Consider the following 17,488-nt stretch of genomic DNA (forward strand, 5'->3'; position numbering starts at 1 on the left):
AACATTTTTGCTTTTTTTTTTTTTAAATCTGGGGAAAACAATTGCATTAGGTGTCAGAACGGTTTATTTTGTCAGAAATTTCCCAAAAGATTTTTCGTACCTCGGTGTAACATGAAGCTGTCTTAAAAACAACCCAGGCAAAATAAATAAAGGTTTGTTTTTTTTTTTAATCAAATTTATGGACTTAACAACAGAATGGCAACAGTCTATCAAAACACTCATATTTATTATTTTTACTTTTTTCCCCAGTTTTAGTTTTATTCTATCCCTTTTCATTAACTATAGTAATTTTGACATCTGTGTTTCCAGAATTGGATGTTGGTCCAGTGGATCAACTTTAATATGGGCAGCATCGTTTCCAGGGTAGCCCAATTAAAAACTGCAGTCTGCTCTGCTGTGAGCATTTCTAAGTATGATCGATTAACTGAATCTCTTTCAAGCCCAAAAAAACAAGCCGATGTGTTTTCTTGGAGTGTTTTAAATGTGCCTCCTCTCACCACATGAACGACTGATGAATTATTTAGTCTAGGGGTTGGGAATCATTAAGAATTCTGACGGTTGTGTGGAAATGATTGTCAGTTAATTGTCAAGTTTCTGTTCCAAAGTTATTGGAAGTTGTTTAACAATCTCATGGCAGATTCCTCATGTGCATTAATCTCCATGTAAGGCGCTGGCATCAAAACAAAAGTTTTGAAAATTACCTCAGTCTCTTTGGTCTAATGGAAAACAAAATTGGTTTAGTTTACCCCTACCTGGGGGTTGTTCTAGCTATACAGTACTGTATCTGATGCAGTTTCACAAAATCGGGCTTATATATCTGAAAAGAAAAATTGAAACATCGATTTCCCTTTATTATGAAATACATCACACAGAGGTAGCTCAAAAATTGACAGTTACGGCAATTTGAATGGTGCCAAGTTGTAAGTTTTGAGAAAAATGTGTTTAAAGTTGGGCATATTCATCTTTCAATGGTGCACAACATCTACGAACCCCTGACTTTCATACACTATGTTTCCAATTCGAACCGTTTTGGTCATGGAAATGAAAGTAGAGATTTAAAGAAGGTGGTTTTTGTAGAAAATGGACATATGTCGAAAATTTGCACTTTCCTAAAGAATGCAAAACTAATCTGTGACACATATTGAACTATGTTACGGAAAAGTCATTATGAAAAAATGCTATACACACACACACATATACACATATGTGATATATGATATGTGATATATATATATATATATATATATATATATATATATATATATATATATATATATATATATAGCATGTTTTCATATGTGTCAATATGTGTCACATTTTGTAATTAAAATCAAAACACTTAATAGGTAAAATGTTGAAGAGATTTAAAAGAAAAGTGAAGAACTTAAAATACTTTGTTAATTGACTAAAAGGTGCAAGAATGATTTTTTTGAAAATGTGACTTAGTATGGAAAAGTGAATAATTTTTCACACTATTTAAAAGCAAATAAGAATTTTAAGGATGCTTTGAAGGGAGTGTGTAGGGGGGGATTATACAAGCGTTTGCCTTATTCACTAAATAATTATGTAATTGCAGTATTAAATTTACGGCCGAAGCCAAAACGACAAGTGCAAGCAGTCAACATCAAAACTCTCATTGAACCCATTCACCACCACCGACGGCAAACAATGCGAAAGACGTATTTTCCCGATGTGGCAGTCAATGAGTTAACATCCTTCTGCAACTGTCTCCACTGCAGGGATCCCAACAAACCCGTTCCCCAGGACACCAAGTTCATCCACACCAAGGCCAACCGCTTCGAGGAGGTGGCCTGGTCCAAATACAACCCCCAAGACCAGCTGTACCTTCACATCGGCCTCAAGCCTCGGGTGCGCGACCACTACCGAGCCACCAAAGTGGCCTTCTGGAAGCACCTGGTGCCCCATCTGTACAACCTCCACGACATGTTCCACTACACGTCCACCACCACCAAAGTGCCCCCGCCGGACACCACTCAGAACACCCTGTCCACCAAGCGTCCCAACGGTAAAACCACCTGGCCCTTCAACACCAAGCGTCCGCCCATGTCGCCGGCGTACAACAGCGAAGACAAAGACAACTGGAGCGACGACAAGGAGTCCGGGCCCCTGGTGGTGGAGAACCCTCGGGATTACTCCACCGAGCTCAGCGTCACCATCGCCGTGGGGGCCTCGCTGCTCTTCCTCAACGTCCTGGCCTTCGCCGCCCTCTACTACCGCAAGGACAAACGGCGGCAGGAGTCCGGCCACGGCCAGCCCAGCCCGCAGCGCCAGACCGCCTCCAACGACATCGGGCACCACGCGCCCGAGGAGGAGATCATGTCGCTGCAGATGAACCAGACGCACCACGAGTGCGAGGCGGGAAACAGCAACGAGGGGGCGCTGCGTTTGGCCTCCCTCCCCGATTATACGCTCACCCTGCGGCGCTCCCCGGACGACATTCCCCTCATGACGCCCAACACCATCACCATGATCCCTAATTCCCTGGTGGGCATGCCCAACCTGCACCCTTACAACACCTTCACCACGGGATTCAACTCCACCGGCTTGCCGCATTCCCACTCGACCACGCGCGTATAGCTTTAAGGAGGCCAGGCGAGGGTGGGGGCGGGGTCGGCGGAGGAGGAGCCCACCGAGCCGAGGATTGTGTTTTATAAATGAATACCACGGAGGGCCGGATTCAAACGCGAAGAGATTTAACGAGACTTTTACTACGGGGAGAGTCGCCTCCGAGCTCTCGATGGATGTCAAGTTGTGCGGAGCTGCCAAAATCAAAACTGCTTCCCTTCTCCTCGCCAGGGGAGGGGCCGGTTTTTGTCTTGTGTCCTTTTTATTTTCTGAAAAGCATCCTTTTAAAAGCCTTTTAAACGGACTAAGATAGCCACAGATTTTTTTTTTCTTCGATTCATAACAAACAAAAAGTGCTTTTTAATTTCCCAATCCTCCTTCCTCCTGGAGGAGACACATGAAGAACAATGGCCTCTATGTCGATGTTTTTAATTGCTACTCTTTTTTGTACAGAAGAGGATTGGGGTCAGTCAAGACGAAAAAATAAGCAGGATTCTTAATCTTATGTCAGAATTCTGACTTTAAAGTCAGAATACATGTTTTAAAGTGAGAACTCTGATTAACCACGTGATTCTGGCTTTATAGTCTCACTTTAAGGTCAGAGTTCTAACTTTGAACTCGGAATTCTCAAAATTCTTAAAAAACAGAATTTTGAGAATAGTCAGAATTCTCACTGTAGTAAGACTTATTATTTAACTGTCAGAATTCTGACTATCTTAACGGTTCTGACTTTATACTCGCACTTTAAAGTCAGAATACTCACTTTCAACTCAGAATTCTGATTTTATTCTCAGAATTCTTCAGTCAGAATTTTAAGAATAAAGTTGGAATTTTCATTTTAGTTTGAATTCTTAATTGCTAGAATTTTTACTGTTTTAAAGTCTCACTAAATGCTTACTTTAAAATGAATTTGAATGTTGTTTTTAAGAATTCTAACAAGTTAGATTTCTGACTTCAAAGTACTGTAGTCAAAATTCTCACTTTTTTATTTTGAGAAGTTGGATTTCTGACTTTCAAGTGAGGATTCCACTTTTAAAGTGATTATTCTGAGAGCTTTAGTGAAAATACTTACTCTTCTGAACATTTATTGTGTTTTCGTCAAAATTTAAAAAATAAGTAAAAATGAAAGAAAACTTATTCTTCTCTCTTTAAAGTTACAATTCTAAATCGTGACTTCATAGAAAGAATTCTCTCTTCAGAATTCTGCCTATTGTCATAATTCTCCCTTTAAAGGGAATTCTGATTTTATTCTTAGAAAGTCAGATTTCTGATCAATAAATGAGAAATCTGACTTAATATGCAGACTTTATATGCAGAGTTTTCACTTTCTCATTTTAAATGAAAATTCTCAGAATTATCATTTTAGTGAAATCTGACGATATTTTCAGATTTCTCCTTCAATTCTGAATTTGAAGAGAGAATTCTGACATCCTTCTCAGAGTTCTCATTGTTTTCTTTATTTACACATTTACTGAATTTGTGAGAATTCTGAGATAAAAATAGAATCCTGCCAACCTTTGTTTGTCTTCACTGGCCTTTAACATTCTCCATACAATTTTTTTGAGTTCATTGCCTTACAAAGCTTTTTTTTTTTTTTTTTTTTAGTTGTAATTTCTGTTCCAAGAGACTATCCCGCAAGGAGCGGGACAGAAAGACTGACACTAGGTTGTGAAATTAGCGGACTTGCAGATGTAGAGATTTTAAAATACCATATGGGGCAACTTTTTTGTTGTTGTTTGCAGCACAACATGAATGGTTTGATCTTTTTTGGGGTTAGTTTGCGTGGTAGGGTTTGCTAAGGACAGCTCCGGCTTGGAGACAAACGCTTTGTTACTGTGATTGTTTTTGTTACGAAAGTGCATCTTTTGCAGCCAATTGACCTGTTAAGCTATCTGATCTGATTTCAAGGAAGCGTGCACGTACATATGCTGCTTGTGTGCGATGTACCGTGCGTGGAACGCGAAAGGGGAGTGAGTGAACATATGAGTGTGTGTGAGTATACAATTTATTTTTCAGTAGGTTGTACATTGTGGTTTTGGGGGATTGTGTGGGGGGGTGTCAAGGATGAATACTTTTTCCACGTTGTTGATTTTTTTTTTTTTTGTACTACCAGTCGTGTTTCTGCTGCGTCTCTTGGTGTCTGTCTTCGCAAAATAGCACTTTTGTTGTTTTTTTTTTTTTCAAAGTTCTATATGTCTAATTTTGCTTAAAGATGATAAAAAAAATAAATCTATTATTTTACATGTAAGAGAAAAAGATAGCTTAAAGAAACAACTGAACTAACTGGCGTGTGGACTTTGTAAGATTTCCTCTTCAACAGCAGCAGCAGACAGTGGCCTGTTTGCACTGAGAGAAACTACATCAGTGCACACTTGTATTTCTTTCAATATATATATAAATATGGGCATACATACATATATGTATAGGGCTTCTATGGAGATATCACTCCCATTTAACAACGAAATACATAAAAGCACCGACACAAATAATTCAAAGACGAACATCCCCCCGCCAACACTCCAAGGTGTCTTTGTAAGAGCTCTATATGTATATTTATGTATGAAATATTTAATATTTATTTATGTATACCAGATGCATACATGCTGATTGTGCCATGTACCAAATTAAAACAGTTAAAACAAAAAACAGGAAGTGAAAGTTTCACACTTTTGTTATTTGGAGCCCCCCCTTTTTTTTCTTCTTTTTTTTTTTTTTTTTTTAGGACTTGCTATAATTTCCACCCGAATGAGTAAAAAGAGAAATATTCTCCCAGCAAGAGCACGTCTCAGCCTCGGGACATCCTCGCTGTACCTCCCTCATCCTCTCTTGCCGTCTCCCTCGCCTTCGCTCTCTCTCTCTCTCTCTCTCTCTCTCTCTCTCTCTCTATGCTGAAACCTTTGAGAAAGGGCCTAACAGCTTGGGGGCCTGTGTGCATAACTCTACATTTTACTGTAATTCATGCAAAGTAGCGCTGCAGCAATGGGAGATTGTGCAGCGATTGCATTGATCAACACGCTCCCGTCGCTTCTTTTCTGCCGCCGCCGTTCTCAAAAGGGAGTTATCGTGCGTGTCGTTAAAACCGACAATTTTCATTAACCGTCATAGCACGGCGCAGATTGCCTCCCAAAGCGTCTGGAAGAACAATAACAATCTGACCGCTTGGAACTGGAGCAGCCTTTTGTGGTACCTTAAGATTATTCTATTAAAACCTTGACTTTGCAATTGGAGGGCAGCGGAGCGAAAATCCCAATCTGGTCAGATCATGGTAAATCCCGCTCGTAGTCGAAAAGAGAGACGGGGTTACGCGAGGGGAGATGCTTATGGCTTGATCTGCGTGAGTCATCTTGTTTATTCTTATCCTGTCTTATATGGGTCACACCTCCTTGAAAAAGCTACAGAGGAACAAAATACACAGATGGAGTCTACCTGATGAAAGATGATTAGCGGCAACGCTTTAATGATGTGTTGTCGCAGTTTGCCGGCAGCATCGCGACTTCAGGTAAATTTCACGTTATTTGGTTTGACTGGTGTTCTCATTTTTGTTTGATTTTGAGGAATATTTACAAGTAGGTCCAGAGGTGTTCTCAACTCCCGCCAATAGATGAAACCAAATACCCTTGCACTCGGGGGTGCCCCAAGATCTGTTTCTCCGGCAGCTGTCTGCAACCTCAAATTGTAAACCAAAAAATATGAGCTTTTTTTTAACTGTCAAATATCAGGCAGTTTTTTTTTTTGTTTTTGTTTTTTTTTTACTTTTATCTTCTCCACAATACCACATTACAACATAAACATTGTCCTCCTCCCTGAAAAGTAATTAACGGATTTTTCGGACTATAAGCCGCACCAACAAAAATTTAAGCTGATCCACAGCGATATTAACAATCAAAAGTTTAAGCACCTTTTTAAATTACAAGTCAAATCAAGCACTACCACCAGGGGGCAATGTTTCACACATGTTTGCATGACAAAAGCCTCTGCTTTTCTCACCCTAATAAATCATTTACTGGTCTGAAATGGCATTGAGTTTCTCACCTGATTCCTAATATATGCATGGCTAGCTGTCAATGGAGACCCATTTTGAAAAATCCAATTGGCAAAAAATTTGAATAAATTCGGTTTGAAATGACCGAAAATAACATTTTGATGTGCTAATTGATTCACATTTGCTTAAAAGTAAATCATGTGCTTGGTTCTAAGTAGGCTTTTTTTTTTTTCATTAGTTTGCACTCAGCAAGTAAGGTAGCTGCGTCTTTTTGCCATAATTATTTGTATGTATTTATTTTATTTGAGGTTATTATTATCGTTTTATAAGTACCAAGTCTTGAAGCCTTGTATATATATTGCTTGTTTTAAACAAAAGGGACATAAATAGACATGTTTGTTCAAACATGATGAAAAATTGTGATTAATAATCGTGACTTTAATATTGACCAAAATAATCGTGATTATTAGTTTGGTCATAATCGTGTAGCCCTACAATCACATACACAGGCATTTCAAATTACACATCACAAACTTTTAGCAAAGATCTTTTTCATTTATAGTCGGAAAAACACGGTAGGTAGTTTTTTCTCTCCCTTGTGAAGGCAACTTTATTTAAACTGCACATTTCCTGCACAAGGTAACCAAGCATGCATACAGGAAAATACATAAATTAAACATAATTACAAACAAAACAGACGTTTAAAAGTCAAATTAAAAGCATATTCTGATATACAAAAGAGTCACTATAACACAATTTAGCAAGACTGTATGTTGATTCATGTTCCAATTAATTTGCTATTATTTTGAAAAGAAAATGTACTTTTCCTAAAACAGCATTAAAACACACTAAATTAGCTTTTCTGATACCTGCGGAATCCTTCTTAAAATACAGAGGACCATTTGTGGAGGTTTCACTAATGGGTCTTTTGTTTTTTAAGGACCCGTGAAGTATCTGGACACACCAAGTAACATAATTGGAAATAAAATTCATCCTTTACAGTGATTGAAATCTGGAGCCCGTGGACAGCATCATATTGTGAGTTGGTTTTATTTGGTTGTTTTTGGGTTTTTTTTGCAATTGCTGGGTTTTTCTTTTTTTTTTTTTTTGGTCTTGTTGCCTTTGAATTTGAGAAATGGCTCGAAATTCAATTAATTTGCCTTGAAAGAGAGTCTAAGGTCAGTATCCTTCTCCTCTGTGAATTTACGCTGCATTGATCTGAACGTGAGTGGAGCGCATCGGACTATACAATTCACAACCCATCAGGTTATTTCATTCAGCGCATCATGAATAAATGAATGAAAACATTCAATTAGGAGGCAAAGTTGTCCATGACTCCACCATGTTTGACGCATTCTGTGCTATGCACGGAATGTATATTTATGTTGATATTAAAATACCTTTCACCCTTTGAGAATAGCGGTACTAAATTAGCTATAATTTTATCATTTTTAGATAAAACTCTCGACACCTTTGCTTTAAACGGTTAAGTTTAAGTACATTACCGTTTTTCCCTTTTGTCTGAGACAAAAGAATTTTCATTTTCTGATACCCTCGTGAATGTTTTTACAAAATGGTGACATTCCTTTGAGAAAGGTGCACCAGCAGGGGCAGTTCTAGGGTCAGTGGTTTAGGGCAGTGATTCTCAAGTGAGGGGACGGGTACACCTGGGGGTACTTGAAGGAACTCCAGGCGTTACTCGAGATTTTAAATAAAACACGTGCAAAAATCCTTTAAAAATAATTTTATTGAGTTAATTAAACGTTTCAGGATCTATGTTCATGAAACAAATTTTATGTTCAGTCAGTTATTCAATTTTGTTATTCTTAAAAGCCAGACCCCCCCCCCCCCCCCCCCCTCGCCATAATAGAATGGTTCGACCCAACTTCCCACTTCTGCTACATGTTAAGTAAATGATTTATTTTTGTAAATGCTTCTCCACTATGATCCCAAAAGAGCACACTTTAATTTGAATATTTTCTGTGGACAAATATTTGTTTAGAATTATTTGAATTTTACTTTTTGAGAAAAGGTCTGACACTGTGTTGTTTATTTTTTGAGGGGACAAATATTTATGAATAATTAAGTTAATGATTTATTTTTTGAGAGATATCTACCGTTATCTATTGCTTGTCTTAAGGCTTTTTTTCCACTTGTTAAGGGGTACTTGCCTGAACACTTATTTCACAGGGGCTACATCACAAAAAAAGGTTGAAAAGAAAAAGAAAAAAAAGTTGAGAACCACTGGTTGAGGGAACGTTGAGCTCCCAGCAGAGCCAAATAAATGTAACCATTTTGTTCATTTGTACACAATTCTATTCCCACATTTTTGAAAAAGAAGGATAACAAATTTTAGTTATGAGCATCCAATCAGTTAGCTTGGCTTTAATAGTAGCGAACTGTATGCTAGCTTCTTTTATTACTGTTGTGACAGTTGTGCTGTCTGTAACCATGAGTAATGTTTCCGAGCTAGAAATAAAATGAGGACTGCAATGATTATAAAGTGAGATACTGGGAGTTAGAATGGAAGAAATGTATGTACATAATCCAGGTATTTACTACTTACACGACAACTCCTGCGTGTATGGGTGGAAAAAAAAAACATTTACTTTTATGCTAATAAATATTGTATGCTAACTAGCTTGTTTAAAAAAATGTTTAACATTGATTTTTAGCGGTGCTGAGATTTATTTTAGGGATGTGTGAATAATGCCAAAATGGGCTAAAAACACCTATGTGTTTTAGTATACGTTAACAAAAATCTAGTTAGCGCAGCCTTAGCTTAGCACATGCTTTATGCATACTGCAAACTCGTGACTGAAATCGTTGTTAAACCTTTTTGAAATCCAGCGTCGTATATTGTGAGCGCCAAATCATTGAAATTGTAATGGACGAATACGTGAAGCTAGCGGTGAGTGAATTCAGCTAGCCGCTTGAGTTTCCAAGTGATTCTGCCCCGCTTCTGATCTGACTGCATCACTGGGAGGTCAGTTTCCCCACACACACAAACACACGCACACACACGGGCAGTGGGCTGAAATTGAGTGGCGGAGCTGCGAGTGAACTATCAAAGGAAAGCAAATGTCATGGGAGGGCAACTTGTTTTTGCCATTTACTTCTCCCATATGCTGCAGCAGCAGAGCAGATGTCGCAGACGATTGGCTAGGTGGACCCGCTTGCCTCTGCGGATGCTTTTTTTGGAGGATCCATGTGCCTGTGATGAGGCTATTTATCATTACGTCTGTTGGACCACTGGGGAATGTCATGAAAAAGAAGTACCGCAATTCCCCGAATATTGAGCACACCTATGTAAAAGAGGCTCCCTTAATTTTGGGGTCAAATTCTGGTATTTTTGGTTAGCATGTATAGGACAAACCAAGAGTTTGGCAACAATGTAAAAACTATAGCAAACAGAATAAACTCATCTTTTGCAAATTCTTTATATTTTTTCTTATCTTCTTTCTTCATATCCGTAAGTTAGATATTGTTTTCTGGGTGAAGTGTTTTTCAGATTTCCCACATTGTGAGCAGTCAGTGAAGGCAGCGCCAGTGTAACATCGTATGCGCTCCAAGCAGTTGTTTTTCTTTTTACTCACGACGCATCGCGACTTCATTTTTAACAATCAAATACCCAAAGTTTATGATTGTGTGTATATGCCTGAAAACCACAGTTAATAAATGATTCAAAATGAATAAATTTCTGTGTTCTCTAACCTGAGCACTCCGCTGTATATCTTACCACTCTTAATTAAATCAGATGTAGACGTCATAAACTTACATCATCCTCTCCATTTTAGTAATATTCCTGTGTGTTAACAAGAATGGGCTCAGACGTTGGTTTAGTCTGCTCGCTTCTTTTACAGAAAATAATGCTGTAACAACCTCAGCTAACACGAGCTGCTGTTAGCTGCATCAGGCACTGGCAGCGATCAGCTAAGTGATTTAGCTACCCTCTAGCTCATCCCGTTATGGTAATTATTGTAAGTAAGACTGCAGCCGATATAAAAATGCACATTAGCGTGTCAAAACCTACTGGAACGGTGCATAATAAAAATAAAAAATTGTCTAATCTTTAATTACCGTTTATAGGACACACTCATACTTTTGGCCTTCATTTATCGGAATAGTGTGTCTTATATTTTGGGGAATTACCGTATTCAGCCAGTACTAGTATATTATTTTGTTGTTTAGTGACCACTTGGTTTTGTTGGAACAACGAACATGCACAACATAGATGAGAACTCTTTATTGAGCTAGAATGAGATGATCTTAAAGAATAAGTGAGTTTAACAACACAGACCTATATCATTTTTCTATTTGACTCGCTTGTTGTAGGTCGTCCATCTATAGCCTTTAGAATCTTCTCTTTCACTTGTCCCTGCAAAGTCTCTAACAGATCAGCTGACTGCTCTGTTAAGCGTCAATTTAAGAAACCCCAAAAACACAACTGCTTTTCCAGACTTTTTTACTGATCTTGCCTAAAAAAAATTCTACAACAGGAGTAACTGCACCAAAATGGGTATAAGGGTCAAATTTCTAGCACCAAAACTGGATAAATTAGTTGTTAAGAGAAATAAGTTGCTAAAATTAAATTCCATCAGTCGAAAAATAGGCCACTTATGAGAGTGATTTTTGCACTTATCTGAGTCAAAGCTTCGCTGAAAGAAAACCTTGGTGGCTTTTCATGCGCAAGTCGATCTCTTTCAAGTTAGTCTTGAACTTGGCCAATAGACGTCCCTAATTACTTTATTCTAACATCCTGGGTTTTTTTTTAAGTAGTTTTTCCTTCAGTTTGTTTCACTCTCTAGCTACGGTTTTGACTCAATGAGTATTAAGAGATAATGGTAATATACACACTGTACAGTCATAGCCAAGAGCACTGATTCGAATGTTGTTTTGCCGCTTTCAAGTTGCTTTTACAGTGTTATAATGAGCGTTGTCATTAAGGACTTCCTGTATTTCTTTTTTATTCATGTAAAAAACTACTATAATCACTTGAGCTGTAGAAACATGCTAAGAAACTTACTGTGGGTTCAATGAATTCTTCTTCTATTTTCAAGGCTAAGGATGTTGTATATTTTCAAGGCTTCACAAAGAAGCGCCTCTGTTTTGATTGGATCCTCAAAAAAAAATCCTTCGCTTTTTGAACCTTGCAAGTTTGATCTTGTTTTTTTTCATTATCAACAAATCCTGCACATACACACAAATAATTCATGCTGTAAGGTTCGCTTCGGCACAGGCAAGCAGCACATGCTTTTACTCTAATAAAAGAAACAAAAAAGACGCAAAAGAAGAAATTTAAGCCAAACTCAAACTCAAGTCACATCGGGATATTGTAACTTCATGCCACGTTTCATTATAATACACTTACCAAGTTTTATCAAATTAGAAATAGAAAGCATATTTTGACACATCTTGAAGGTCAGAGAGGGAAGATGAAATGTTTTGGGTTTTTTACCTAAAAGCAAAGTCTTTTTACAAAGTGTCTGGATAGTTATATAGCGGTTTAATTGCAAAAAAAAAAAAAAAAACGCAGTTTAAATTGTTCACCTTCGCATCTTCAGGTATTTCCAGAGCTGTGATGTCACAAAAGCTGTGTGAACAGGGATGTCGTGTTTTTTGTGACCAGATGTCCCATTTTAACTGAGACGGTCCCTTTTTTGAGATTTACATCTTCGAGTCCCAACAGATTTTGCCTGGACCATTGTTTTGTCCCGATTTGATGTAAATTGAAATCCAGTCCGTTTTTTAAGCCCAGCAAGTCATCATTTTTTGTGCCATGTCTATGTCAGTCATACAATTAAAAAGGAATTTAATCTATTTACTTTGAATTTTACATCATAGTGCTTGCATTCAACGAACAATAGCTACATGGAGAAGCCATAAAAAAAAAAAAAACTGTATTTGCTCTCGCGGTTGAATGGAGATCCATTCAATGACCACTCACACAGTAGGACATCTCAAACATCAATGGAAATACTAATTCAGTGCACCAAACATCCATGACTAGTCCATGTGCACATTGCAGGAGGTATGTGGAGACAATTTATCATTTATTTGACAAACCAAATTTTACTACACCGGGACCAAGTATAAAAACGATTGGACTGTGCTGAATTTATTGAATGGTACAGCGTTCTTGATCTGCCATCCAAGTTAGCATTTAGCATCAATGTTGGGATTAGAGCATTACAAAAGTAATGTAATTACTGTAATGCATTACGTTTTGCTATGGCAGGCATTACAAACAAAAAGAATATTTTACTGGGTACAAATGACAATAACATGTGTTACAATGCATTATAATATACATCCCAAAAAATGCTCAAAAACTCTTTAAATTTAGAATATTAATTGAAGTTTAGTGGACCCCTGGGTTACAGCGTCCCTGCCTTACGTTTTTTTCATGTTGAGATGTGGAATACTGAGTTTTTTTGTCCCCTCTTTAAGGTATTTTCCCCGCTTTGCGACAAAAACAACTATCATGACTATGTATTTATGTTGTTTTGTCTCCATCTGCAGGCGCTTTTAGGTAATTGCACTTATTTTCTGTTGCCGTCAATGCCTCCATGCAATGCGTCACTACAATGCTGGTCTGTTATTGGTCGGCATCTCCTCACGGAGATGCTGGTCTGCTTTTGGTGGGCCTCAGTCGTTTCAAAATGGCGGAATGGTAAAGCTTTGTTCTATCGCGAGTGGTTACAAAACCGTACTTATAGTGCATTTTACTGCTTAATTAAAAGTTGAATGGGTTAGCCACGGGTCTCAAGATTGCTAGTGATGTTTAAGAGAGAAGTAAGAAGATGATTTATATAGAAACTAAGCTGGAGATAATCAATAAATACGAAGCTAGCCTAAACTGGCAACCATTACTAGGGAATATGGGCATAACAAGCGCCACTCAAAGGTAAATAAATCCTTTCTATACTTTTTTATATATTATGTTTTCTCATTGTATACATGTACATTATACAGTAATTACTTCCTATACTATTTTGGTTCCAATTTTGAATATGTATGACCAATGTTGATGTTTCTACCTGGAGTTCGAAACTCATTAGCTATTTAACATAGGTTTGGATTTTCCGCTATACGGTGAATTTGCCTAACGAGCCCAATGGCGGAAGGAATTAATCTTGGGATTAACACAGGGGCCCTCTGTAGTTGATCATATGAATGCAGTTCATTTGGTTGCCTTCAGATGCCGCTGGTGTATTGCTGATATGCAGAGAACTTTGTTCTTGTCGTTTTATTTGTATGTTTCTATTTGACATTTCCAACAATCGAGGCATCATTTACAAGTCCAGGAGAGCCATTTTATTTGTTTTGAGCATGTTAGTTTACTTCACTTTAGTTTAAGGTCATTCTACTGCATGTGCAATGGGCGTAAAGAGCAAAAGACAAAACTGCAGCACATAGCAAAAAAAAAAAAACAACAGAAAGGCATTGCAGGAGCAAAACGACATTAATGATTATAACTATGTAATACACTTTAACTTATATAGCCCAGCGGTGCCGGGTTTTATGGGTTCTTTGAACGATTATGTATTTGAGAGATACTGAAGAAAATGCCTCATCCTCTTCACAGAAAAAACTGTTAAGAAAAAAAACACTTTAAAGTTAGCTTTTTCTACTGACCTGCAGGTGAACATTTTAAATCAAGTCCTGGTCATTAAAAGCAACAACAATAAGGTTGCTTTATATATGGAAGAGTAAAAAACAGTGGCAGTCTATAGTCTATCTATTTAAGCAGGCTCACAAGCCCCTGGCCTAAAACTACCTGTCGCCTACATAATGATCTCGAAGATGTATGGTCTTGAGATAGCGGAGGCTGCTGAGACAAAAGCCTGCATGCTCCCAGAGAGCGCAAGCGGCAAATAACAAAGTAGGAAACAAGTACTTTTGATCCCCCTGCACTCTTATCTGTCCTGTTTGGTGTACCGTAAAACCTCTACAACGCGTGACACCTCATTTCTCCCGGTGCTTGTTCCGACTCTGATGGGAAGTTTCAAAGCGAGATTCGCAGAGTCCCGGCTATTTGTTCTTGTGACTAGCGGTATTCATATGTCAAAATATTATCTCGCTGCTTCCTACCTATTCTGCTTGGTCATTCGTCACCTCCTGAGGCCCGCCTCTTCTGTCGAGCTGCATGCGCTGGAGTTCACCATCAGATGGCAGTCGACTGATGCCTTCTCTCCGTGTGAAATGGCAGCTGCTGGCGTCATTGGACTGGCCTTACTTCAACCTCAGAAGAGCCCATTTCAGTGAGACTAACCTCTTGTTAAGAGATCTCTCAGATCAAGAACCAACTGAGCTAACTTTTAAATAACATAGCAATTACCCAAACGCTTTAACCCCAACATTTATTTAGCCCGTAATCCCAAGTCATAACCTTGAACCCTCTTTCCCATCACTTAAACAGAACCAGAACTCCAAACTTTCCACCAATTCTTATTATGTATATTATGTATATTCTTATGTATTTTTATAACCTTAATTTATCGCTAATGTATTGCTATATACTACTATCAGGAAAAAAACAAAGCAAAAGAAAAAGCAAATACAAATACATATACAACAAACTGTTCTATATGCTCTGATATACTCCTGAGACCCAGCCAATTTGCGTCCTGCTTCGGACATTTGTTTATGGTCTATAATCTTTTGACTTATCTGAGCTACTCAACTAAGTTCTAAAGTCCTCAATAGAGCACATCCACGGGGATGCAATTAACGTTGCGTTCTTGCTGAAACAACATAGAAAATGCAACAAACCAAGCTAGCTAGTGAAACTGCTCGAATGGTGAGGGAGGTGATATAATGGGGTCTTACTACTCAGTGTTTTAAAGATAACCAAATCTTTAATTGACCCTTTTGCTATAAGGGGTTCTCAAATGTGAGTACATAATTTTAACAGTTTCTGCAGGTATCAGCAAACCAGATGTAATGCCGTGACAAAAAAAGTACCTTTTTCTTTGAAAATCAAGAGCAAATTAATTGGAACATGAATCAACTTGTTGCTAAATTGATTTATAGTGCCTGATTTTTCCTTACTTGTTACATTTTATGCGGTTTGTCATTGGGGACGCAATTTTTCAGCAGATGATGTTACATAATATACGTATATTCTGGAGTATCTGAATAAAATATGCCGAGTGATATCACTACAAATGTTTGTCGTTAAATAAATCTGAGACAAATAGCATGGCACTGTTTTTCACCTTTTGTCTTCTTTTTGCACTGGCTATGGGCTACTCGGCTGAAAAAAATGACATACAATAAATACCATAACCCCTAATCCAATTTATGTTACTCTTATCCCAAAACTATATTCAGAACCATAAATTCTAACTCTACTCCAACTCCTAATCTTAACCCCTGGACGCTTACATTAATCATAAACTTTATCCATACCTTCCACTACCTTAAACCCAAGACCTGACCCTGCACTTAACCCACTACCCTCAACCTTATTTGCAACCTATCTTGACCCAAATTTAGTCCATAAATCCCAAACCCTGACACGTTATACTACCTTAAATCCTGGCCAGATTTTATACCAGATTTTGACTTGAACCTGGTCCATACATATATTACGTATTGGTATGTATATACATACCGATATTGTAAGAATAGAACTCTCATACATCAGATCCTGGAGAAATTAAAACATAATATTGTTCAGACTGTGAAATGTCTATTGTACAAACTACTAACAAGAAGATAAGAGAAACGTGGATTTTTCACCCTTAAAATCACAGCGAGTCCAATACTCCCACTCAAGATGCTACAAGGCCATGAGATCATTATTTCAACAAGTGTTGTAAATAGTGTTAAGGGGTTCAGTAATGATTTCAAGTAAATGGTCTGTTTGGGTGAAAAGAGGAAGAAAGGAGTGAAATCCCCACTCGCTCGGTCTGCCGTGACGTAACGGTGCAGTTAGAGTGCATGGAAGGCTGCGTGACTCACATTCTTTGGGAATGAGCTCCCCTAAAAGGAGTACGCTGGTTTCCTGTTGCATACAATGAAGTCTGGACTGCCTGAGAGCAAAACAGGAAACGACGTGCGGTCGATGGAGTTTGCGTTTATGTGAGGGCGGCTACAAACATCTCAATTTGGCAAAAATTGCAATTGCACCACCCTAGCTTTGCATCCTACCATTTTACCATTATCTCATTATTATTGAATATTATTCACATAGTTTTGTACAAGAATGATAGAAGCATAAAATAGTGCATAGAATACAATATTCTGTATGTGTTTTAGTCACTGGCTTATTTCAAAGTCACTGGGAGGGTAGTGGTTCACTCAGAGATGGTGAAATGTGTTATAGGGCCATGTACCTTTTGGACATTTGCTTTTCCCGCTTTTGTTGGCAAACAGAAAACAGAAAATGATTTTTGTTTTGAGGTGTGTAAAAAAAATAAATAAAAGATTAAATAACTGTATAACCAATGCCATCTTGGTCAATCTATAATGGAAGATAAATAAAAAATAAAACATTAGATAGGGGCTTGGTTGGTGTTTTCAATTTAAAATTTAGGAAAGAAAGACGGCTATTAATTTCATAAATCAAAACAAAAAATACATCTGATAGTTTCTTACATCAGAAGGTTAAGTGAATGCCTGCACATCTCGCTAAGAATTGACGGGAATTAATTTGCAACAGATAGGCAACGGTGCTAACTACAACATATTTTTACCATTTTCACCAAAAAAAAAAAAAACCTCAAGGCTTTTTCTTGCTTACTTTGTCACTTCCTCGTCTTGCTCTGTGCACTGATATGCAAGCTAGCAGCCAATCAGAGTGGCCGAATGTCGCCATGATGAATTCGTTAAAAATTCCCACCTGGCGCCCGGAATATCCACGACTCTAGACTACCTCAACTCCAAGTCAGAACTCAACACTGTAGTCCATAG

The 17,488-nt window shown here is 38.0% G+C and overlaps 1 protein-coding gene across 2 annotated transcripts in view; it reads left to right on the top strand.

The window, feature by feature from the left end:
- The window catches only part of nlgn3a (neuroligin 3a), a 223,590-nt gene extending 218,365 nt beyond the window's left edge, over nt 1-5,225 (top strand). For both annotated transcript variants that reach the window (XM_088430611.1, XM_088430612.1), the window contains one exon: nt 1,740-5,225. In XM_088430611.1, the coding sequence (XP_088286737.1) occupies nt 1,740-2,598 (859 nt within the window). In that variant the 3' untranslated portion in view covers nt 2,599-5,225. The remainder of the gene's footprint in view (nt 1-1,739) is intronic.
- The last annotated feature ends 12,263 nt before the right edge of the window (nt 5,226-17,488 follow it).

Source organism: Hippichthys cyanospilos, chromosome 13 (genome assembly GCF_059441005.1).
Source record: "Hippichthys cyanospilos isolate Australia breed blue-spotted pipefish chromosome 13, RoL_Hcya_1.0, whole genome shotgun sequence".
Taxonomy (NCBI): Eukaryota; Metazoa; Chordata; class Actinopteri; order Syngnathiformes; family Syngnathidae; genus Hippichthys; species Hippichthys cyanospilos.